The 22867-nt window shown below is 42.3% G+C and overlaps 4 protein-coding genes across 5 annotated transcripts; 3 read left to right on the top strand and 1 right to left on the bottom strand.

Moving 5' to 3' along the window:
- Positions 1 to 1994: 1994 nt before the first annotated feature.
- Positions 1995 to 7190, top strand: LOC112888561 (mitogen-activated protein kinase 12). The gene is made up of 11 exons (XM_025954793.1): positions 1995 to 2452; positions 3334 to 3742; positions 3895 to 4022; positions 4109 to 4168; positions 4771 to 4920; positions 5173 to 5328; positions 5450 to 5587; positions 5671 to 5744; positions 6108 to 6209; positions 6300 to 6519; positions 6749 to 7190. Exons 1-11 carry the CDS (start codon positions 2240 to 2242, stop codon positions 6821 to 6823), a joined length of 1725 nt encoding a protein of 574 aa, XP_025810578.1. The 5' UTR covers positions 1995 to 2239; the 3' UTR covers positions 6824 to 7190.
- A 164-nt stretch (positions 7191 to 7354) lies between these two features.
- Positions 7355 to 11245, bottom strand: LOC112888563 (probable isoprenylcysteine alpha-carbonyl methylesterase ICMEL1). Its single transcript, XM_025954797.1, has 11 exons — positions 10732 to 11245; positions 10219 to 10295; positions 10003 to 10072; positions 9842 to 9922; positions 9658 to 9732; positions 9472 to 9573; positions 9005 to 9145; positions 8451 to 8516; positions 8223 to 8366; positions 8038 to 8128; positions 7355 to 7853 (listed from the first exon to the last, which is right to left on the bottom strand). The coding sequence occupies exons 1-11, from the start codon at positions 10983 to 10985 to the stop codon at positions 7692 to 7694; spliced, it is 1263 nt and encodes a 420-aa protein (XP_025810582.1). The 5' UTR covers positions 10986 to 11245; the 3' UTR covers positions 7355 to 7691.
- An 11-nt stretch (positions 11246 to 11256) lies between these two features.
- Positions 11257 to 19159, top strand: LOC112888562 (type 2 DNA topoisomerase 6 subunit B-like). Of its 2 annotated transcripts, none has more exons than XM_025954796.1 (12): positions 11257 to 11827; positions 11917 to 12028; positions 12133 to 12216; positions 12724 to 12750; positions 13505 to 13613; positions 13693 to 13774; positions 14688 to 14708; positions 15685 to 15878; positions 16862 to 16982; positions 17314 to 17507; positions 17656 to 17779; positions 18619 to 19159. In XM_025954796.1, the coding sequence occupies exons 1-12, from the start codon at positions 11777 to 11779 to the stop codon at positions 18886 to 18888; spliced, it is 1389 nt and encodes a 462-aa protein (XP_025810581.1). In that variant the 5' UTR covers positions 11257 to 11776; the 3' UTR covers positions 18889 to 19159. The 2 variants fall into 2 exon arrangements, with proteins under 2 accessions (XP_025810581.1, XP_025810579.1); XM_025954794.1 differs by having other exon boundaries at positions 16862 to 17003.
- Positions 19160 to 19493: 334 nt separating this feature from the next.
- LOC112891037 (protein RER1A-like) lies at positions 19494 to 22604 on the top strand. The gene is made up of 3 exons (XM_025957931.1): positions 19494 to 19945; positions 21185 to 21365; positions 22109 to 22604. The coding sequence occupies exons 1-3, from the start codon at positions 19602 to 19604 to the stop codon at positions 22154 to 22156; spliced, it is 573 nt and encodes a 190-aa protein (XP_025813716.1). The 5' UTR covers positions 19494 to 19601; the 3' UTR covers positions 22157 to 22604.
- Positions 22605 to 22867: the final 263 nt, after the last annotated feature.

Below are 22867 nucleotides of genomic sequence, written 5' to 3'. Positions count from 1 at the left end.
GACGCGGCGGCGCGGGGGCTGCCTGCCTGCGCCTCTGCCAGCGCCCTCCCTCGGTCAGCGGGTTGGTCGGCCGCTCGCCATCTGTCGAGAGTTCGAAATGGGCCGGAACCCGAGCCAGCAGAAGGAGAAGTCCAGCCCTATTCCTTACCGGGCCGTTGAATTCCTAAATGGGCCCCTGAACTTTCACACCCACACGGTGGCCCGCGGGGTAGGTGGGTCCGGACCCGGAGGGGATGTGGGTTGCCAGACGTCGGCATGGGCCGGCGCCGCCAGGCGGGCCCCGCCCGGCCTTGACAGTTGCGCTGCGACACGTGACGGTGGAGGGACGTGGACCCGGCGGCCGCGTGGGCGACCGGGGCTGCGTCGCGGGGGACGGGGACGGTGGACTGACGCGGCGGGTGGGACCGGGGGACACGCCCCCGGCTTTTCAGACCATTGTGGCATGGGTCTGCTGGTGGTCTGGTTCCTTTTCCTTCTGGCTGGCTACATGTGACGCAACGCAAAGGCGCTGATCATTTTGGGGTTGGCTGGGTCAGCTGCCACGGTTTGCCACGTGGAAGATTAGACAGGTTTAATCGAGGTAGGTGTGCGTTTGTTTGGGTTGTAAGTAAGATTTTTCTTCTACTGTGTAGGTCCCACTCGTCAATAACTTGTAAAACTACGGTAAGATTCCCTTAGATATCCTAAGGTGTGGCGCAGAATTTCAGCACCTAACCTTAAGCCAGGTGTAGCAGAAAATATATGTGGTAATTTTTAGCACTCTAGGTATACAACCAAACATGCCCTTGCTACAGCACGTTCCACGGTGCTCCCTGCCACCGCCGCGGCAAGAGGAACCCACACTGTCAGCTGATCAATGATTACTGTATTTCTTTTGTTCACTACTAATTAATAGGATAGGATCTGTCGAGGACTCGCTTGGAATTTCGAACCTTTGATTTTCCTTTGGCATTTGATCTAATCTAATGGCAAGCATCCTTTCTTCTGTCCCTAATGATTATGTGCTTGTCGAGCCACATTTTTCTTGCTCATTCCCACTAGGCGTAACAGCGAATCTGTTATAATATTATCATTTTATATTTTCTAAACATGTTTTTCCTCTACCCATTAAAAATATTTCCACATTCATTCGTACACTTGACCCACGGATGGTGATCTTATTATCAAGCTACAGCATGAAAACACTGTTGCGGACGCGCAAGTCTAATGTTGTTGGCCTCGTTTGATAATCTCTACCAATAACTCGGTGTTCACGTCGGTATCTGACTACCTTATCGATCATTCAACTGGAGCCAGGGTATATATATCATGTGCCAATCGCGCTGAACGTTGACCAAGTACCGTAGCTATCTTAGGCTCCACAACCCTCCTGCATCCTGCAACTTCGGTTTTCTCTGTCATGCACCGGACAAAGCACAGTACATCTCCATGGAAGTTTCACCCTCAAGTTGCAGAGGCGCACCAGCTGCAAGTTGCAGGAACTGACAGTTCAGGTCAAAGATCGAGCTCGACCGAAGAAAGACGCTCGCGGAATGTTTCCGCACACGTGCTCCAGTCTGGTTCATCCGTGCAAGTTGATGGATCAGTTCTTGATCGATCGATCAGCGTGTCGCGCGAGGCCGAGCAGAGTCGCCACGACGAAACGCGGTTGCAGGGTTGCGGGTTGCAGCCAACGTGAGCACAGCTGTATGCAATGTTGCTCTTGCAAGCAATTGTCCATGACTCTGTGGATGTACCTGCAGAAGATCTAGAGCAAGTTGAGTGAGTGGTGCTGGTGTACTGCCACTGCTAGGATTTTTTCCTTTAATTCCCACTGCAGCAGCCGGTAATGGCAGGCCGGTACAGCCTTTTGTAGCTCCAGATTTGTACTCCATCAGGATCAGCCACAACCACGGCCCCGTCTGAACGCTCACCACATTATCAGGGGGATAAAAAGGAAAAAAAGAATCCGTCCTCCAATCCCAACTGGTATAAGATCCTGCTCCTTGCCATCAACCCCATCGCTGTCTCCTTTCCATTCCGTTCTGCATCATCAATCCAATCCCACACAGCGCCGACGACTTCGTCGTCCCTTCAGTGGGAGGCGGGAGCAGCACGCCGGGGGGAGCGAGCAAGCGTCCGGAGCAGCGAGTGACAGCAGCCGCGGAAGAAGTGGGGGAGAGCTTGGAGGCGGGCAGTACATAGCTAGGCGGGCGGGCGGGCGGGCAGCCAATGCCGTGGGGCGCGCAGGGCTAGGAAGATGGGCGGAGGGGGCACGATCGTCGACGGCTTCCGCCGCTTGTTCCACCGCCGCAACGGCTCCACCTCCAACTCCCACCAGTCGTCCGTCGCCGGCGAGGGGGAGGAAGGCTCGCCCGATCTCGAGGTCATCGAGGACCCGGATCTCGTCGGCCTCCGCGCCATCCGCGTGCCCAAGCGCAAGATGCCGCTGCCCGTCGAGAGCCACAAGAAGGTGAGCAACCCAGCGCCGCGCTCTGGGCTCGCTTCTGTTGCTTTGCTTGCTTTTGTGGCTTTCTCGTGATCCTTGATTCGCGGTCACGGGAAATTTCTCGCCAAGATTGGATTTTTGTGTCCGTCGCTTGCTTCCATACTTATACAATTTCATGCCAAGTACCTTGTTTCTTTCCGCACATGCATTCGGAAACTGTGCAGGCAAAGCTTGTGACTTACATACTGTCTTTGATCTGATTCATGCTTATCGTTTGATCGATGCAATAAGAGGTGGTTTCAGTCCAATTTCTCAACTGGACGAAATGTTCAATTCAATCACTTCTTCTGTAACATTCTTCTGGTTTCTATGCTCGTACTCTTCTAGTTCTCGTTTTGCGTCATCAAACTTCAATTAGCTATCGGCAGTTGCTTGCATCATCCGCGTCGTAGTGATCCTGAGGAACTCTTCTTCAAGTTGTCCACTTTTGTTTTTTGATGATCTGACTGGGCTTCTAATGTTGACCTGATCTGGGCCTCTAGCTCCAGTTCCCTGTTCCCTTGCCTATTTGCTGTTGAGGACTGACTCAATGAGAAAAGGTCTTTGCCCTTGCATGTGTTCCTACTGAATTTACCTGACCCTGCCTTTAGTGAATAAGTCAATTTTTAGTAGGTTAGTCATGAACTTGGTAAAAGATCCTATAGCTTTATAAAGGGAACCTCCAGACGCGTATTAGCAGCTTTGTCATTTGCTCTGCTGGGGGATACCTTTCACCAATACGCTACTGTTCAGTTAACCTTAGGTTGTTTCAGTATGGATATTTTGTAACCAATCAGTCTATGATGCACAGTATTCCATATATCTCTTGTTAACTTCAACATGTTCTTGAAATTTTGATCTTGCAGAACTCAGTGGAAATGGAGTTCTTCACAGAATATGGAGAGGCAAGCCAGTACCAGATTCAAGAAGTCATTGGTAAAGGGAGTTATGGAGTAGTTGCTGCAGCAGTAGATACCCGCACTGGTGAGAGGGTTGCTATCAAGAAGATCAATGATGTGTTTGAGCATGTCTCGGATGCCACACGCATACTGCGTGAGATCAAGCTCCTTCGGTTGCTTCGTCACCCAGACATAGTTGAGATCAAGCACATCATGCTCCCTCCTTCTAGGAGGGAGTTTCAGGATATCTATGTTGTCTTTGAGCTCATGGAGTCAGATCTCCATCAAGTGATCAAGGCGAATGATGACCTTACCCCTGAGCATCACCAGTTTTTCCTGTACCAACTTCTTCGTGCTCTCAAGTACATACATGCCGGTAAGTATATGAACTAGTGCCAGCCACATGATACCTATCCCAGCTAGCAAGCACAAATAATTCGTGTATTTGTCAGAGTGTCATGAGCTCATCCGCTCATGGCTCTCTAGTTTATTATTGTGATAATGTGCTTTTTGTCTACATTGGTGCAGCTAACGTATTTCATCGCGATCTAAAGCCCAAGAATATACTGGCTAACTCAGACTGCAAACTGAAAATCTGTGACTTTGGACTTGCCCGTGCATCATTTAATGATGCCCCGTCAGCTATATTTTGGACGGTAAGTTTCTTGTCATTTTATGGAAAGTATTGATGTTCCAATGTCCTTGTTTTAATGTGCGCTTTGTTCTGCTTTGCTATTTGAAGGATTATGTGGCAACAAGGTGGTACCGGGCACCTGAATTGTGTGGTTCCTTTTTCTCCAAAGTAATGTCTTCAGCTCTCGAACTTACATGCAATCAAAATTAATGTTGTTACAGCACTATGTATGCATGTGTATCTTGAAATTTGTAATGCATGAAGTGGTCAATTATGATGTAGTGCGTCATATTTCCTTTTTAAAGAATTTTTTATTGATGTCCAATTTTATTCCCTGAGAAGATCTCAAATCAACAAATTTTGCAAATGGAATATTCAAGCTAAGCTTTTTTTTAACAAGTATAATAATACTTAGACAGGTTCTTTTGCCATTCTGACAAACGTGATCTAGCTCGTGTAAAAAATTTATACTTGGGCTTGCCAGGCTCGGGCCTAGTTCTGCAGCCTAAAGCATTTCTCATGTTGGGCTTATGTTTCAAATTTCTCAAAAAAGTATCTCAAACTCACAGTTCAACTGTTGTACCTAAAAGGCTAAAACAATATTTTCTTTATATGCTTATAAATAATATCTCAAACTCACAGTTCCTGTAGTAATCTCCTGAAATCTGGAGGCATAATGTTTATTTGGACAAGATTATATTCCCAAATCTTTCTGCAAAATCCTTATGTTACAGCCATCCATATTCTGACAAGTTTTAATTTATATGCAGTACACTCCTGCAATTGATATTTGGAGTATTGGGTGCATATTTGCTGAACTTCTCACTGGAAGGCCACTGTTTCCTGGAAAGAATGTTGTACACCAATTAGATCTCATCACAGATCTTCTTGGAACTCCATCATCCGAGACCTTATCTCGGGTACTACATCTCAATTCTTCTGTGTCATTTTTGCTCGAACATCCTATTTTGTATCATTAGTAGCAATAGTGTTTTTTAACAAGACATAAAGGATATGTGAAAAGATAATCTTAATATAATGTACCATTTTAGTAACAAAGTCCATTGCAAGACTGAAATATTTCCTTCATGATCCACATATTTATTTCTTTTGTGATTTTGTGATTTCAAATGATGAGAAAACATCCTTACTGTTCTCTACAACCTTTGCAGATTCGAAATGAGAAGGCCAGGAGATACTTGAGCTGCATGCGGAAAAAACATCCTGTGCCGTTTACTCAGAAATTTCGAAATGCTGATCCTTTGGCTCTTCGTCTGCTAGAGCGTTTGCTTGCGTTTGATCCTAAAGATCGGCCCACAGCAGAAGAGGTGAACTCAGAACACAGTTTCTTTTCCTTTGTTGGAACTGCCTTAACAATTTCCACAAAAAATGCCTCACATATATTTCAATACAATTTTATTATTTTGATTTATTTTAATCTTATTTCAGGCTCTGGCTGATCCATACTTCGCAAGCCTTGCTAATTTGGAACGTGAGCCCTCAAGACACCCAATTTCAAAACTTGAATTCGAATTTGAAAGAAGGAAGCTGGCAAAAGATGATGTTAGAGAGTTGATCTATCGAGAGGTAGGGAGCAATAGATTTCCCTTTTTGGGTAAACAAATTACTCTCTTTGTTTGAGAATTGATTATTTTACAAACTGCAAGCAGATTTTGGAGTATCATCCACAGATGCTGGAGGAGTACATGAAAGGTGGAGAACAGATTAGCTTCCTCTATCCAAGGTGCAGTATTGCATTAGTTTACTGCCACCATGGGAATAGTGAAGATCAACATTGAACAAATTCCACACTATACTTTGCATTTTCCTTACAACCTAAAATTCTTTGCTGACAGCACTTCCTCACTTTTAGAACACACGTTCCCAGGACGACCCCCCCCACCCCCCCCCCCCCAACACACACACACACACACACCCCCCAACAAGATTTGGTATAGGAAACACTAACAATCAACTTCTATGCTGTTTTTTATTCTGGTGCAAGGAGTTGCTGGAGTTGATAAAGCATGTATCTAACCTTACTCTTCTTTATAGTACTAGTATTCTTCTTTTTATCTAGGTTATTAATACTACTATCTTACTGCAGTGGAGTTGACCGCTTCAAACGGCAGTTTGCACACCTTGAGGAGCATTACAGCAAAGGAGAAAGAGGTTCTCCACTGCAGAGAAAGCATGCTTCTTTACCAAGGTATATATCATGGTGGTTAGGATTCAGAAGTACAGAAGCTCTTGCTTTGGTCGAGTTGTACTAAATCCTGCATGGTTTTGCGCGTGACAGGGAAAGAGTGGTTGTGTCGAAGGATGGCAATAATGAACAACATATTGTTGATCAGGAGAGAAGTGCAGATTCTGTTGCCCGCACTACTGTGAGCCCTCCAAGGTCAGAAGATGTTGGCCAGGATGGCTTGAAATCCACAAGCTTAAGCTCCCGAAGCTACCTGAAGAGTGCAAGCATTAGTGCTTCCAAGTGTGTTGTTGTCGCAGATAAACACCCAGAGGTAAATGCTGAACTACCTGAATTCTTCTGCTGGCAAGTAGGCAAGGTGGCGAACTTGTGCACTGTCACCATCTTTTTTTAAAATGGAATGCGCATTGTCAATATCAAGAAAGGATGCCTGAAAAGAGCTTGTTCAATTGATTTCTTGCATGCAAGTTGCACCTTTCTTTGGTTCACTTTATTAGAGATTAGGTAGTGGCTCCACCACTGATGTTTGATGTCTATATTAGGATGATGAAATCCCTGAGGAAATGGAAGGTGATGTCGATGGATTGTCTGAAAAGGTCTCTAGGATGCACTCCTAGGCTCCAATGACCGTGGGGTGACAACAATCCCGTCACAAGATTTCTGTCAGGTAAACTGTATGCCGACGATATAGAAGACAGCCAGGGAAAGCAAAACACTGCATTGCAAATCTGGACTTTGGGCGTTACTTGAGGAAGAGGAAGATGCAGGGGCATTTTTCACCCTGTTTGTAACAGCATGGGCCCTGCATGGATCCATGAACAATCCCTGCGATGTAACACTAGTTAGTCCATGGTGGAAATGTAATGAACAATGAAGCGTGGTCAGCTGACTCACCATGAGGACGTATTCTTTTTCCAACGGAGTCTGGAGTTTTACAACGGCTCTGCCATATGAATTGTCAGCAGCGTACCATTTTCTTTCCCATTATCTCTGTATGTATGCTTTGCCTTTCAAGACACAAGTACAAGGTCAAGACGTATGATTACAGCATGCTGCTACAATATTTATGCCTTCATGGGACCAAATTGGTTATTCTGCTAAGCATGAACAGACGAGCTGAGTGACACACATGATTTTGCACGCCCAGGTTAAAGAGCTTAATAAGCCTTCGAGAGATAAAAATACAATACAACAATGACAAACGTCACAGGAAATATCGGTAGTATGCGCGACCAGCACCAAAAAATGACACGTCCTGATCGATGTATACAGCGGGTCCGTAGCTTCTCAACGTGACTAGGGCTTGGGAGTTGGGATGGCAGTTGACTCGCTGATCAGGGACCAAAAATATTTTTCGTCATTAAAAAAAAATAAAAATAAAATCCTAACGCAGGACCCAATTGGCGCCAGGCTGCCTCCCCCTAATGTACAATAATCTTTACAGTTACATCTGGTTCATGCTGCAATCACAAACCACCACCATCTTCAGAAAGGGCTTACTCTCCCAGCGAGCTTCAACATGAATTCAGGAACAAGACGCCGTGCAACAGGAACGACGTGGTGGTCGGCAGATACGTCTGGATCTTCGCTGTGTATCACACTGGCGATCTCTTCAAGCATTTTATCCCTACCACCACGAAGAGGATCCTGCCAACACAACATTCATCATTGAAAATTACTTTTCTAGGATTAACATTTAGTATTGATGTATTCATAGTCTCTTGGGTCATCCTCGAACGGAGCTCAAAACTTTCCAAGAAATCAAACAACAATGTCACTATTACTGAACCAGAAAATAAAGCAGATCTGAAAAGCGTGACACAATGACTACCTGAAGGAATAAATCAGTATGTGTCTTTCCTTCATACAAGAATAGATCTGCTTTTGCACCATGCTGTTGTAAAGCATCAGCGAATGCTTGGCTGCATTTTGTGATTGATCATCATTATACATAAAACATTTCTATAAAGTGGCTATACCATGCGCCCTATGTTCAAGTATTGTAATTTGACGCACCTTTCAGCTGATGGTATTGAATGGTCACTTGTTCCGTGGAAAAGGATAATATGGGGCAACAAAGAAACTGCAGATCTAGCAGATGACTCCTTAATCATCACTTGTGGAGAGAATTTCTGCAGTGACTCTTCACCTTCCATAATACTGGAAAATATGATCGAACGTGTCATAATTACGCTAACAGGATCACAACTTTATAAAAAGACACCAATGAATAGTAACACAAACCTGAGAAAGATGGATCGATAAAGGCCACGTCTATGGAAATGATCAACCAAATTAAGGAGATTGTACCTGCAGAGATCATTCACAAAAAATCAAGCCTAATCCACCCATGTTTCAAACAAAAAAAATTCTAACACAGTATACAGTCTGTATTGGCCTGTACAAGACGCTGTTCCTACCGAATCTAACAAGTGCTACACTAGTGCTGATGTAAGTGCTAAAGATGTCCATAGTTTACATTCTGTTGATGTAAGTGCTAAAGAGGTCCATAGTTTACATTCTTTCGAAACTCGGTACTTAAACATATTGTTAAATATCTTGTTATGTTTCATCCCACCGACTATTGAATGCTAAATCTCATCTACTGAATCTGGAGCAATCATATTACTTCTCTATTTGGCAGTAAACTACAACAGAATGCAGCCAGATATCTACTTTATTTGGCAGGGTTGCCCAAATTTGGAGAAGTACTGACAATAATGCAAACATTCTCACAGGTAAACATATAGTTTCTCTGTAAGCTATATATACTATTTAAAGAGACGTGAATAATTTACCCGCCAGAAATGCCAAAGTAAGCTTTTATTTGAGAAACACTCCAAGAAGAAGTATCTCCTTCACCGCATTCTCTAATGGCCTGGTTTAAGAGGGCACACGCAGCAATATGTGCACCAGCTGATTGTCCAACAAGGTAAACCCTGTGTGAATGATGTGCATAGAATATGTAAGAACAAAAATACTTTAAACATGCCATCTTAGGACAGGAGTCTATATTTGTTCGTTCCGCGCATGCTGTTTTAGGGATGATAAATATTATTGGAATAATGAAATCAAATAGGCCAATCATCTACAAAAGATGAATGGGCAAACAAAAGCGTGCCTTCAATAATCTACCTCAACAGCACTTATTTTGAGGTTCTAAAGCATGCAAAGTGTTATCATTCATGCAAATGTGCATGCCACAATTTTAGTGATTGTAATAGCCAAGGTTGAAAATATGCACACAACAGAACAAGTTATAAACCTGTTAGGATCACCTCCATAACTTGCTATATTGTTGCAGACAAAAGAGATTCCTTGAGAAGCATCTTCTACCATGTCACCAATGGTCCCTTGAGGAAAGTTTCTGCAAACAAAGCATTTGCATTCTCAGTGACTATGGTCTGAATGATATTGCTGCTCTACATACATAGAAATACATTCTGAGTACCTGTAATCAATGCATGCAACTATGATGCCCCTTTCTGCTAAGCGTCTGCCTAAAAGGGCCCCCCAACCTTTGTACCTGAGAAATATATGATTTGATATGCAAAGTGAAGACACACAAACTTTACCTTAATAGCAAGAACATCAAAAAATGTTTGGAGCTCAAGATAGTACATACTTCCACTCACCCTATGATCCATGCTCCACCAGTCACAAATGCCACAACTGGCTTTAACCCTGTCGTAGTAGTGGGTATATACAAGTCCAATCTGCCAGAAAACTTATCAAATGATTCATCAAGCAGAAATATTAGATACATCATACATGGTAATAGAGTTGAATGAATTACCTGTTTCTTGGCTGATCACCATATACAACACTCCTATGAACATGGCTAGAGAAGAAATAATAATATACAACTGGAGTAGAGAAAAGCAAGAATTCATTAAGACAGAACAGTTGTATTGCATGGGTTTAATAAGCTATATCACACAGGCCATTTCAAGAATAAAAAAGCGCCTAATATGTGGCCCAATAAAACAATTGCAAAGTTAGTAACACAAACCTTGAATAAAACCTGGCATCAGCAAGAAAGTATAACAGCAGAGGGCTAGAAACTGCCGGATCCATCTATAGCCTATCCTGCATAAATTTAACAAGTTATTACAATAAACTGCACAAAAACCTGCAGTTTGATAAAGGGCGATCTGCCCATGTGTCCATAATTCCAATCATTTTTAGTAGTAGGCTAGTATCAGCTGTATCATGTGCTATATGCTTTTAAGGTTATGAGTAGCAACAAGCATGTCTAGTAACTATCACTTATATCCATGGTCCTAACTATTTCTCCATTTCCTTTTCAACGAAGACTCCTTTTCAAGAGAAGACAAATTCTCCAATAAAATGTCACTGAGCACGTAGGTGTAGCAGGAGAGTAATGACTAATGAAGCACAGGTGGAAGTGTGAAAGTCCAAGTAGAGGCTCTAGTACATAATATAGAATACGTAAGCAAGTAGCACAACATACTAAATCGCAACTAGCAGCCAGAAGCTAAATCGAAATGGAATTGACATGTACCCGAGGTAGCGGAGCAGGATCAAGGTGAGCCTCGTGAGGAGGAAGGTCTCAGCGGCGGCGCGGCCGACCTCGCGGCGGAAGGAGCCGCTGCGCTGCGCGAACCGCCCGCACCCCGCCCGGCGCCGCACGCCCCCGTCGGGGAGGAGCGGCGCGTCCTCCGCCGCGGATGGTGCGGCAGCGGCTGCCGGGGACGGCGGCGGAGTCTCCTCCGCCTTGCCGGTCTGGGAGGTGCCCGCTGCAAGCTCCACCTTCATCACGGCGACGCGAGATTCCCGAGGTGGTGGCTTCTCCGTGATGCAAATATTCTGATCGGAACTTGTAAAAATCTGGGGAAGCGACGGCTTCTTCTGGCCAGGTTGCAGCTCCGCCGGCCACCGAGACAGAACCGTCGTGCTGCGGCCTGCTGCGACGTCTCCGTGAGCGAAGGGACGGAGGCGCAGGACCGCTCCGGCGCGGCGGTGCTCCGGCGGACGGCGCGGTGGAACAGGCAATCCTGTTACAGGGACGCTGACACGTGGGTCCGGCATCTCTGCGCCCACATGTCATGGAGATCATCTTTCCGAGAGAAAAAGAAACCTTGTAGTAACTCCTTTTTACCGTCGACCTGGTCGTTATTTGATTTACCGATCCGCCCATGTGGCCGTCGGATTGACGACCGAGGAATCTGTACGGCTCAGATCAAGTACGTCAAAAAATTTCACGAGGTCCCTTGTATGATCCTTTATTTCTGGTTTTCACCTCCGATCGCGATCCAAATTTCGGCTCGCGTTAAGCGTCCGATCCATTTGTGCGGCCCAGATCGAGTCTGGGGGCGCGTCTGGTACGTACTTTTGCGCAGAGATTCCCGCTTTGTCTCATATTTTGGTTCACGACCGTCCTGGTCTTCACTCTGACGGAGTTGGCGTGGTTGGGGCGCGCCGCGACGGCGGTCTGAGGGCGGCGGAACTCCGGTGACCGGCTTGACGATCCGCGACCTCCTCTTCGGAAACTGCGGCACAGAGAGGTGCGCCAACTGAGGCGGCTGGATTTCTCCCTTTCCCTCACAATGGCGTCCTCCCCCTCCGCCTCCTCTCCCCACCGGAAGCTGCTTCGCTCCGTAAGCTTCTCTCCCCTTCCAAACCCCTCCTAATTCCGCACTACGCCTCCTCACGAGTCACTACCATTTTTCGTGCGCCTCCATTTCAGTTGGTATACTGGGCAGTGCAGCGCTGCCGGATGTCCGAGTCGCCGTGCCGGCTCACGGTCTCCGTCAAACGCCCCGCCGAAGCCGCCAGCGCCTCGCTGCTGGGTGTCTCCGGTAATGTAGTCTGCGGTGGCGTTTCTTCAACTCCGCTTACATCGTGAGGAGTTGCGCGCTTAAATTAGGTAATCTTACCTTTGGTGGACTGTTGGCTGTTGCAGTTTCGGACACTGGGGTGGGGAGCAAACTGGAGGAGTTCCTGGAGCTCCGCGTCCTGGCGCGTGAGACTCCCGTGGAGAAATGGGGTTCGTAATCAGTGCGTGCCCACCTGCTCTTGCAGATTGCCTAAAAAATTCAGTTCTGATGTTTTCTAAATTATCTCTTGTGTCCTCAAAAAAATTCTCTCTAGTAAGCAACAACATCGTTAAGATTTCTCTCAATCCAACATTTCAATTACAGCATGCATGCTGCCGAATAGAGACTGCGTAAGATATGTGGAAATGATTGTGTCACTGGCATTTGTTTATAATAATATTGATACATCCGGAACTAAGATGTTATGATGGTAAGCAGGTAAGGTCGGGTGGACAAATATTCTTTACCGACTTTGGTGTGACAACTACTTGTGTACCCAAGATTATGCCTTTGTTATGATCTTCGTTTGTTTTGTACAGTAGGAATGGAATAGTTCGTTCTTATTTTCTTATGCCTTTGTTATGATCTTCGTTTGTTTTGTACAGTAGGGATGGAATAGTTCATTCTTATTTTCTGTTCATTGTCCTCTGTCTTATACAGTTTCTATCTACTTGCAGATGGTACTCTCCTAATCACAACTACTGGTATGTTTTCTGTTTCAATGTGTGACATAGTTCAGTATTCTGTTTGTGTCATGAATATTGCTTGAAACGAAGTATTGTACTAGGAGTTCATGACTTTTGGTCATCCTAAATTGCTTGGTTCCTCTTGACTTCTTCTTGAGAGAGCATTGGTTGCACAATATATTTACAAATTTTCTGATAAAAAATTGTACAACTTGATACAATGATAACAAATAGATAGCAGGAACCCTATAAACATGGAAGCACAGGATTATCAAACTCTCGCCATGATGTTCTGTAATATGACATTTTCTTGCTTCCCGCTCTAGTTCAGTTGTTGCTGCTCCTCTTTTCCGGTACTGTTTTTCCCCCCTCTTGCAATGTACTACCTCCGCCCATAAATATATGATGTTTACAACAAGCTATCTAGTTCAAAAATGAATTAATTTGCTTGTCCTAAACGTCATATGTTTGAGAACGAAGGGAGTATTTTTTTTACAGATTCTTGAATTAATTCAGAAGAGCTAAACCCACAAATGAAAAGTATATTGAAATTTTCTGCTGCCTGCTTATATCTATTTATATATTTCAAAGGAATACTTTACACACCTATTGTTTCTATGTTTGGCTGTATGAGTCACTACTGTAATATACATCAGTTGCATTTGTTATGGAAAGACAGATATATACCAGAGAAGGTTGTTTTTGTTTCATTAACGATTTTGTGAGTTCAGGAATGCCACTGATGATTTCTTGCCTATTTCCCGTTCTGTAGGAATCAATGATGAAGCCATTTATCGTTATCGTTTGAATCTTCAGGAAGAGATATCAAGTGCAAGATTCACCAAGCTGGCTACCACATACAAAAATCATGCAACATTCAGGTAGGCCATCTTTTGTTGGTTTGATGTTGTCATATGAATGCCGTGGTTGATTAAATCATACATACATTTCTTGACACAGTGGAACCGAAGTCTGCCTTTGTCTCTCAAATGAAGCTGATGCTGATGATTTTATATTATGGTTGGTTGGCTTCTTCCATAAGGTCTGTCTTGGTAAACGTTTTTTTTTGCCTTATCTATTTACCTGCTTAACCTTAGCCAACAGGATATTTAAAATTTTGAATGTCAGCTATGGGAACTTGATTTTCTACGGATTTGCATTATCTTCTGTCAGGATGTGCTTGCCAATTACCTGTGTCACGTTTGTGTTTCATCTTTTTGATATAATAAGTTGCTAACGTACTTTGACTCAAAATTGCATGTTCGAAGGCTAAATAAAGTTTGGTCATTACAAAATCATCTTTTAACACTCACTGAAAAGGGGGGATTAGCTTGACGGTAGTTTTCAAAATATGAGATGTTAGTTTTGCACTGCAAGATAATCTGTTTCCATTATCTTTCATCTAGCTGAAAAAGTAGTGCTCTTTATTGTCTCTAAATTGGCCACTACAAAAATGAATGGTGGATCCAGAGAGTTTTAGGTTGACTTGAAGATTGGCGATGCCGTCTAAATTGTCTGATTCCATGATTGCTATAGTCCCTTTAGCCTCCAGATAAATGTTATATGCAATAGTGTATTAAGTCCATGTCAAATCCTGGTTAATAATTCTTCATACATATCCTTATGCTTCTTTCCATCTACCCAGGAACAGTGTTTTATATTACCGCAGATGATGAACTAGTTTACTTTTAGTCTTTTACACTTTTTGACCTTTACTCGATGAATAGTTGTCCCAGACATGGGGAGTCAAGGAAAATAATATCAATTAACTCTGATTTGTCAACCTTTCAGTATTAGAATAATACTGATAATGATATTATGGTAGAGACCTACAGAAGTTATTTGTAAATGTGGTAGAATTATCCAGCTTCAACTTGGCACTGTTAAGCATTTCGCCTTTTGCTGTTGGCTTCAATATTGTCTGAGTTGATTGTTTCCTTTGTTAACCTATGCAGATACTCATCCTGAGAGCACCAGTAAGTATTTCTGAACTGTTATCTTTCCTCGAGTTGTAAGTGAAGTATTTTGCACCCTTTTATTTTCAATGCTCCTTTGCAGCTTAATTGATTCACAGTTTCAAATGTGACCTCAAATTTTACCTATCCTTAATCCTTTCAGTCTTTAGTCATTGCATTTTTTATTCAAAATGCCCAGTGCCATAGTTGTTAAGTGACTACTCAAACAGTGTTGTTTCATGGATGTGTATTATGTCATGTTTTCCTTTCTTGTTTCAAGGGCTAAGTCAGCTGGGTTTCCTTCTTGTTCACCTGTTTGGCCTTTCATTAGTTGAAATAATAGTAAATTCAAATTTAATGCCATCAAGACCTTCTAAAGATCAGATGCACTGGTTTCATTATACCTATTCACATTGCAGTGCTTAATTTATCATAGGTCTTGACATGTTTTATTATTTTGATGGGTTTCATGCTTTTTCATAGGACATGAAGTATAAAAGATTGATGTATTTATATAGCTCTGTTTTATGGTGTGTGCTGCAATACAAAATAACTGGAGCCTAGCATTTGGAGCCTCCTACATATGGAAAAAAATATGAATGCATTTAGAACAACACATGTTTGATCTTGGCAATGCCTGCAGATAATCAGAAAGGTGTGGTCCTCAATTGGCTATTAATAATGTATTTGGAAAGAAAACTAAGTATTTATAGGTTCTGTATGGGAAACGAAGTACTAATAGGTTATATATGTCCCTGAGCTGATTAACTGAAACGAGAAACATAAAAGGCCTAAAGCTGATTATCAATGTCAACAGTCAGTCACATTACATTTCAGGTGGCATTCAATTTGAATGGGTTGTGGGCTTGTGGCATATTTTCAATTTTGCGTGCTGAGTGTGAAGGATACATGTAATTGGAGAATCTTTCTGTATTTACCTCCCTTTTTGTTAGGACGATAACTTAAGTTACTGTTTCGTTGTTTATTTTGCTCTTAGAATTTAGCATGTGAGCTCTTTGTTGAGCAAATAGGCAATGCTGAATCAAGAAATGTCTGTCTACCACAAGATTCTGAGGATATGCATCATTCTGTTATGGCATCAAGTAGTGACCGGCTAGTTTCTGGCCTCAAAGACTATACACTCTCCCACGGAAACACATGTGATAAGTGTGACACATGCATACTGAATAGGTAAGAAAAAATATTCCATCATGACTGTCTTACATATTTTCTCATATGTTGCTAAGATTATTTTACTGAAATTGCTAATATGTGCTCCAAGATATTTATGCTTACCTGAAGGTAACTAGAAATGGGTTGTGCTAATTATTTTTTTTATGTCCCTATACTGATCTTACTGATATTCTGTTCATAGTTACTTTTAGTCTTTCCCCCAAAGTAAATGTTGCTAATACCATATATTATATGCATATTTCTGCTATCTTTCTGTATTTGACTCTTTCATTAATACTTGTTTATGGTTAGTGTTCATCTTTAGCCTTATTTCTTGAACTTGCAATTTAGAAGGCTAAATGATATTGCTGGAGTTTCTATAGGTGTTTTTTGGAACATGTTGTTGATCCACGTTCTTAAGAAGATCACTTCATTTTTCATTTATTGTTAAATAAATTCAATTACTGCAGTTCTTTTCTTCTTCATGTTCATTAATGTCATGCTTTCTCTGTTAGGATAGCCACATAGGAGAAAAATAATGAAGAACCACTGCTAAAGCATATTTTGCACTCATTAATGATAGCATGTTTGCATCGATACAATTAAGGTTTAAGACATCAATATATTTTTATTTTTGAAGACACTGAAAGCTTTGGGTTACTGATATGGACCAAAAAGGTTCCTTTTGTCAATAAAACAACAACTGAAAACCATGAGAAAAAAATGTGTATGGTGGCCAAAAGGCAACAGACCATTCTACAATGAATATTTGCCCCTTTTCCTCATTGCCCAACCCCAATCTCTTTGGATCTTTCCGGCATGCATGTGCTAAGCTAGCTCCTATGTCCACACCTTGAATACTATCTGGTCTGTTTTCATTATATTAAGCCATTGGCATGCTAATAAACACATGTGCATCATCCAATTATGGTGTTATAAATCCTCAGCTTGCTGTGCTGCCAAATTAACACGATTAGTAAGTTTTACTCTACTTACTTCAGAGATCTTCTTAAGATTGGAACTGGAGCAGCAAACAACGTAGATAGAAGAAAAGCTAAAGGGCTACATGTTGAAGTAGTCATAGTGATTGCACGCACTGCATCTGATTTAAGTTGTTGGACGGTAAATTCTTCGTCCACACAGGTTTGCACCACAGAGCTTTCAGTTGTACATATTTTCCCTCTGAATGGGTGTTTCTTGTACCCCTATGCCTGGGGCCCAAATTCAGGTTGCAGGCAACACTTTCCCATGCCAAGCCAAAACGATTTTGTGTTGACAACAGAATTACTCGTTCATGTGACTTGCAACTTCTAGACATAGTATACTATCAATTAAATAGCTCTGTTTTGAGGCATACTTTCTTGTGTTCAGTAAGATTAGAGGAGTTAAAACGCATGACGCGTGATTCAACTGAGCTGATTGTTTATGCCACTGTTGGTTGGAACAATTGCAGGTTTTGTATTTTGAAGATTTTGTACCTTGTCCCATATCACAATCCTCTTTCGATGTGTTGGTGAGCACAGACTGGCGAAGCTATGGCTTCAAGTTAAAAGGAGGTTTCATAGATGATGAAGGAAATGCTGTCCTTGAGTGGGATGACATGGCATTTGCTCGTGTTGATATTGCGATTCACACTTACCTTGAATGATATCCTGTTTCCATTCTTTGCACTGCATACTCTTTTGACACTTCCAACCTTTATTTTTCCTTTTAATTTCTTATTTTATTGAAAGCCTTAATTTATATATTGAAGGTTGGGACTTTTTCTCTGGTTGTCTTTAACTTCTTTAGCCACTGCTATGCAAGAAAGCCAGGGATCTCAACAAGATAGACACCTTGTAAGGAAGGCACTCAAGTCTGCATTATCTCACTTGAAAGCAGATCATGCAGGAGACTTTCTCAGCTGTCATGGTCAAAGGGTATGTGCCTTATGTTTTCCATTAACTAACGTTACACAATATGCTTTTAAATGTCTTTTATATTGAAGAAATTCTGTTGCTTGTCGGATAGAAGCTAAGACTAATCTGCACCAGATAGGTTCAGACCAAAATTTCTTATTCTATGCAAATTACACTGCAATGGCCTCCTATTTACTAGATGTGGTAGTGAAATTACTTAAACATGACACCAGGATAACAAAATATCTATGTTACACCATATGTTTCAAGTTAGATGCAGGGCCATGCGTCATGTGTTACATCATGGAAATTACTATAAGCATGGTAGAATATGTAGAAATCTGGTCTCAAAAAGGAAAAAAGAATAATTCCTTCTCATGTGTGGGTTGCAAACTGAAAATACGCTCAGATATACAACTTGAGCAGTTGAGGATCTTCACGTTTGCATGTCCTAGTCATTAATAAGAATTTTTAATTTTGAAACTTATCAGGACATATTTGTACTCTATTGATTCCTAACTTTATTGTGATTACTTTCACTTTCCTCAAACTGTTGTGCTGCATTTATCCACAAAAAAATTATATAAATGCCAATTCAGTGCATTTTGGGCTTGAGCTCTTTATTATGGAGTTACAAGCTACTGCTTCCTAACCTCAACTACGCCCTTGGAGTATTCTCTACCACAAGGGCACATGAATTTTGGCTGGTTTTCAACTGGTTATAGCCTTAAATATGTGTACAGAGATGAATCTTTCGCCACTTTGGGCCTTATATATTAGAATTGTTAGGTGAATTTGTTATTGTTGCTTTTATACTTATGACTAAAACTAAATGCTTTATATTCTTTATGTCATTTCAGGTACGTGAATATGTTCCTGACCTTGCAGAATCAATCGCCGGGCTGATCTTGTCGTCCAACGATAAAGAGTTTCAAGACGAATGCATCACGCTTCTTGGGCTAGGCTCAGATCAAGAAGGGCTAGTTCAATCCTCAATCTGTGAGAAGATGGTCCATATCATAGAGCTGAATGACACCAAGGAGAATGTAGACGACCATGCACCTTATCTGTTCGAGTGTGAGAAGCTGGACGAAGAAGATGGGGATGAAGATATGGTTTTCGATTTCTAGCATTCTCTCATCAGTCTTCTAGTTGTAGTGCTCCACACTCCAGTACCCCCGCTGGCTACACTAGAGGCAGTTTAAGCAGAAATTTAACGGCCGCTGCTCCTTCATGTATACAAGATTGAGGAAATGCAATTGCGGTATTTAGAGCATTTCTATCTTTCAGTTAAACGAAATGTTCGTGTAGAGATACTAGGACAGACAGATCATGGGAATCTCTCTTCTCTGTTAAGAGTAATTTCTGGTTTCTGTTTTGAAGAACCACATTTTTCTTGTATGTTTCACAAAACCAAATTTTCACAAGATTCAACAATTCGGTCATACATTTGCCTGATCACGGCATGTGACCAAAAACATAAGTATGCAATATTGCCCATGCTATTTTACCTAAACGGAACTAACTATTTTATTCGTCTTAAATGTTAGTGTTGTATATTTAGGAACAGGGGAGTAAATATCTCAAAAGATGTTTTGTTTTGTTTGGTGAAACAGAAAAAAAAAAGTTGCTAAGCAGGAGCAGTGTGGCATACGACAGTTCCTCTGAAGAAATGTTTTCGTGATATTTACGCCTTTGTAGCACGTGACTCTGGAACCCACGGCACGTGAATCCCCTTCCTCTGGTCGCGATTGCGATTCACCAGAGTCCGAGACTCCGAGCCCCAGGCACGAAACCTAGCCCACCAGACCGAACCGAGCCCCCGGGATCCGAAGCGGCGGCCATGGAGCCCACTCCCGTCGGCGCCGGCGGCACGGCGGAGCGGTGGCGCGCGGAGGCGTCGCGGGCGTTCCAGCACTACCTGGACCGCGCGGCGCCGCACACGGCGGGGCGGTGGGCGGGCACGCTCGTGGCCGCGGCGGTGTACGCGCTGCGGGTGTACTTCGTGCGGGGCTTCTACGTGGTCACCTACGGGCTGGGCATCTACCTGCTCAACCTCCTCATCGGCTTCCTCTCCCCCATGGTCGACCCGGAGCTCGAGGCGCTCGACGCAGGGCCCGGGCTCCCCACCCGCGGCTCCGACGAGTTCAAGCCCTTCATCCGCCGCCTCCCCGAGTTCAAGTTCTGGTATGCGACTGAGATTCTGTCCTAGCTCATTTTGTCCTATACTTAGCCCCACTGGCCTAGCTGATTGCTTGTAACTAGGGGTCCAATTTTATAAGGCAGTCATAGATTCATGCTGCTTTTTGTGTTAGATTTCGATCCAACCAGCTATGCTGACCAGTCAATATTCGCCATTCACCAGCCAACCAGCTAGCCAATGTTTCTCACAGATTCCGCAGTGCATCTGAAATGATCAAGTGTCTGATGTACTTCACTAGTAGTGTTCAGTACTATCCAACTGGAGATGCAATTTGTAGAAGGTATCATAAATATATGCTGATTTAGTGTCAGATTTCAATTGAACCATTATAGATGGCGTGGACCATTAGTGCTTGTTTAATAGTACTTATTTAGCTGCTCGAAAACAAATCAGCCAGATTTGTCTCATGGTACATGCACTGCATCTAAAATCTTTTTTGTCTATTTAATAGTACTTATTTAGCTGCTGGAAAACAAGTGCTGGCATCCCTCCTATTCAGTGGTACTGGTACAGTTGTACTTAGTATTGTTGGAGGCTTAGAGCTGTTTAAATTTCATTTACTGATGTTAAATGTTATGTGTGCACCATGGAATACAACAATAAATAAATAGATGGCATGGGATAGCCTAGCTAGTGCCCATGAATAGTTGATTCCTATGAAAATAATATATTGCCAATTTCTGTCGCATATCTTAGTAGTTACTGTTGTACAGAGTTTTGCAATGCATTTTTCTAAGAAATACATGCTGCATTTCCTTATGGAACTGTTGTATTTTTGTAAATTGATTTTTTCTCAGTAAATGCTTACCTTTAGATATTCTAGTTTTAGAGTGCAATATATTGTCACTCCTTTTTTAAGTTATTGTGATGTTCTTTCTTTTTGCCAGCAATCATTTACATTCTTTATGATTCACATGGAATTGCACAATCTATCTCCATCTGGCTTCTAGTTTGTGGATAATATAAATGTCTCTAAGCCAACGAACTGCCTTTGTGGCACTGCCCTCTAGGTCCTATCTAGCTAAATTTAGAAAGTCATTTGTGTTTCCTGGGAACAATTTCTATTTTCAGAATTGTAGACTATGTTAGGAACATCATGTTACTAGCCTACTAGGTCAAGCTTTGGTGTTTCAGTGGCTAGTAGATTTCTGTCCTTTTTGGTCCTTCTTTTCCAGTAGAAAAATTACTCTGAAACTATGTTTAACCACCTAAACTTGTTCCAGGTATGCCATCACAAAAGCAATTTTAATTGCTTTTGTCATGACCTTCTTCTCTGTATTCGATGTTCCTGTCTTCTGGCCAATACTTCTCTGTTATTGGATTGTGCTCTTTGTCCTGACAATGAAGCGACAGATTGTGCATATGATCAAGTACAAGTATGTCCCGTTCAGCTTTGGAAAGCAGGTGAGACCTCTATGTTGCTGAATTGTCGTGATTACTTTTGCTGCATGAAAGTTACACAGATCATGCTTTTTAGCAGGGTTTCTCAAAGTTAATTTATGCCCAGTGGCCAGTTGATTGTGTCTAGGTCTAATCAAATTATTAGCAAGGTGTCTTGAAAGCAACTGGAACTGAGTTAGACTATCTCCAACAATGACACCTAAAATACAAGACCCATTCCACGTTTGCATAGCGTTACAGGCAAAGGGTTCAATACCCATTTTTGGTCTTCTCCAACAATAGACCCAAAACAGAACCTTTTTTGCAAATGGGTCTTTAGGGGAGAGGATACTCAGATTTAGGTTGTGCCTCTCCTGGCATGCAAAATGGGTCTCCTGTATAGGTACTCTGTTGGAGGTTGTAACAGTACCGTCAGAGACCCATTTTGGGTTTAGGTGCCCTTATGGGTCACCTGTTGGAGACAGTCTTAGAGCCTTTGCATTTCATCCCTAGTTTGTTTTCTAAGTTACTGGCATCAAAATAAAGGAACGTACTTAGGAGCTTGGAAATCACAGTAGTTTGATTCAGTTATCTGTATGGTAACCACCATGTATTGGCAAGTCTGTTTTGAGCTCAAGGGTTTTACATCATGTCAAGGCAATACATGCTCCCCTGGAATTGACTGAAATTTGAAAGCATTGATCCGCAATTCGGTGGATAATTCATCATGTGTCGCTTACTAAACTCTGCTTGTGACTCGAATGCAGAGGTATGATGGAAAGAAAGGCCCAGCTGCCAGTGCATCTAAAGAGTGAAGACTGATGGTCTGGGACCTGGAGAGCAAATGCCTGTGCTATCTTTAGGCAACTATCCTGCTGGCATGGTGTTATTTTGAGTACCAGCTACTGATAGTGAATACACACACCGTATTCGCTAGTGGAGAGAAGCTAAGCAGACTTTTGCATCGGTTGATGATTCTTGTTTTTGCATATCGGTAGTTTGTGTACAATGGCTCCGGGACATAGCTAGTAGATGACTCTCCAATTCATCTGTTGTACTGCACTTTTGTGGACAAGTTACGTCCCTGTTGAATCGGTGCAACTGCAATGCACCTATGCAGGTGAAAACCGAGAGGACAGTGACTTATGACATACTAGATAGTAGATCACTTTTTACTTCTCTTGTACTGCAATTTTGTGGACAAATTGTGGTCTTGTTTTTTTTATTGGATCTGGTTTGTGTTGAGTATAATGTCTTAGAGCATCTTCACGAGTCTTTCTAAATTTTACTCCGTAAATTATTATTTGAAGAGCCTTCTGCATAAAAATCGTTTTGTATATATTTTCACTCTCCAACAGCTTTTCTATATTTTATGTACACTCTAGAAAATTATTTTTATTATCTATTTTTGGCTAGTGAGAAATACGGAATGGAGGATGGTTATATTTAGATAATCATTTAGAGAAACTGTTGGAGGGTATTTTTTCATCAAAATCTCTATTCTTAACAATGAGGAAAAATATTTT

This window comes from Panicum hallii, chromosome 4 (genome assembly GCF_002211085.1).
Source record: "Panicum hallii strain FIL2 chromosome 4, PHallii_v3.1, whole genome shotgun sequence".
Classification (NCBI taxonomy): domain Eukaryota; kingdom Viridiplantae; phylum Streptophyta; class Magnoliopsida; order Poales; family Poaceae; genus Panicum; species Panicum hallii.
The sequence above is the reverse complement of the archived record's forward strand: the minus strand, read 5'-3'. Positions and strand labels throughout refer to the sequence as shown.

Bases quoted from the DNA above. Each gene is read 5' to 3' on its own strand.
- LOC112888561 (XM_025954793.1), top strand. From the start codon at position 2,240: ATGGGCGGAGGGGGCACGATCGTCGACGGCTTCCGCCGCTTGTTCCAC. The intron at 4,169-4,770 runs GTAATGTCTTCA...ATTTATATGCAG, and splicing joins GTGGTTCCTTTTTCTCCAAA to TACACTCCTGCAATTGATAT. The intron at 5,588-5,670 runs GTAGGGAGCAAT...AACTGCAAGCAG, and splicing joins GAGAGTTGATCTATCGAGAG to ATTTTGGAGTATCATCCACA.
- LOC112888563 (XM_025954797.1), bottom strand. From the start codon at position 10,985: ATGAAGGTGGAGCTTGCAGCGGGCACCTCCCAGACCGGCAAGGCGGAG. The intron at 10,073-10,218 runs GTTTGTGTTACT...TCTCTACTCCAG, and splicing joins GATGCCAGGTTTTATTCAAG to TTGTATATTATTATTTCTTC. The intron at 9,574-9,657 runs GTACTCAGAATG...CTTTGTTTGCAG, and splicing joins GTTGCATGCATTGATTACAG to AAACTTTCCTCAAGGGACCA.
- LOC112888562 (XM_025954794.1), top strand. From the start codon at position 11,777: ATGGCGTCCTCCCCCTCCGCCTCCTCTCCCCACCGGAAGCTGCTTCGC. The intron at 13,614-13,692 runs GTAGGCCATCTT...TTCTTGACACAG, and splicing joins AAAAATCATGCAACATTCAG to TGGAACCGAAGTCTGCCTTT. The intron at 13,775-14,687 runs GTCTGTCTTGGT...TAACCTATGCAG, and splicing joins TGGTTGGCTTCTTCCATAAG to ATACTCATCCTGAGAGCACC.
- LOC112891037 (XM_025957931.1), top strand. From the start codon at position 19,602: ATGGAGCCCACTCCCGTCGGCGCCGGCGGCACGGCGGAGCGGTGGCGC. The intron at 19,946-21,184 runs GTATGCGACTGA...AACTTGTTCCAG, and splicing joins CTCCCCGAGTTCAAGTTCTG to GTATGCCATCACAAAAGCAA. The intron at 21,366-22,108 runs GTGAGACCTCTA...ACTCGAATGCAG, and splicing joins CGTTCAGCTTTGGAAAGCAG to AGGTATGATGGAAAGAAAGG.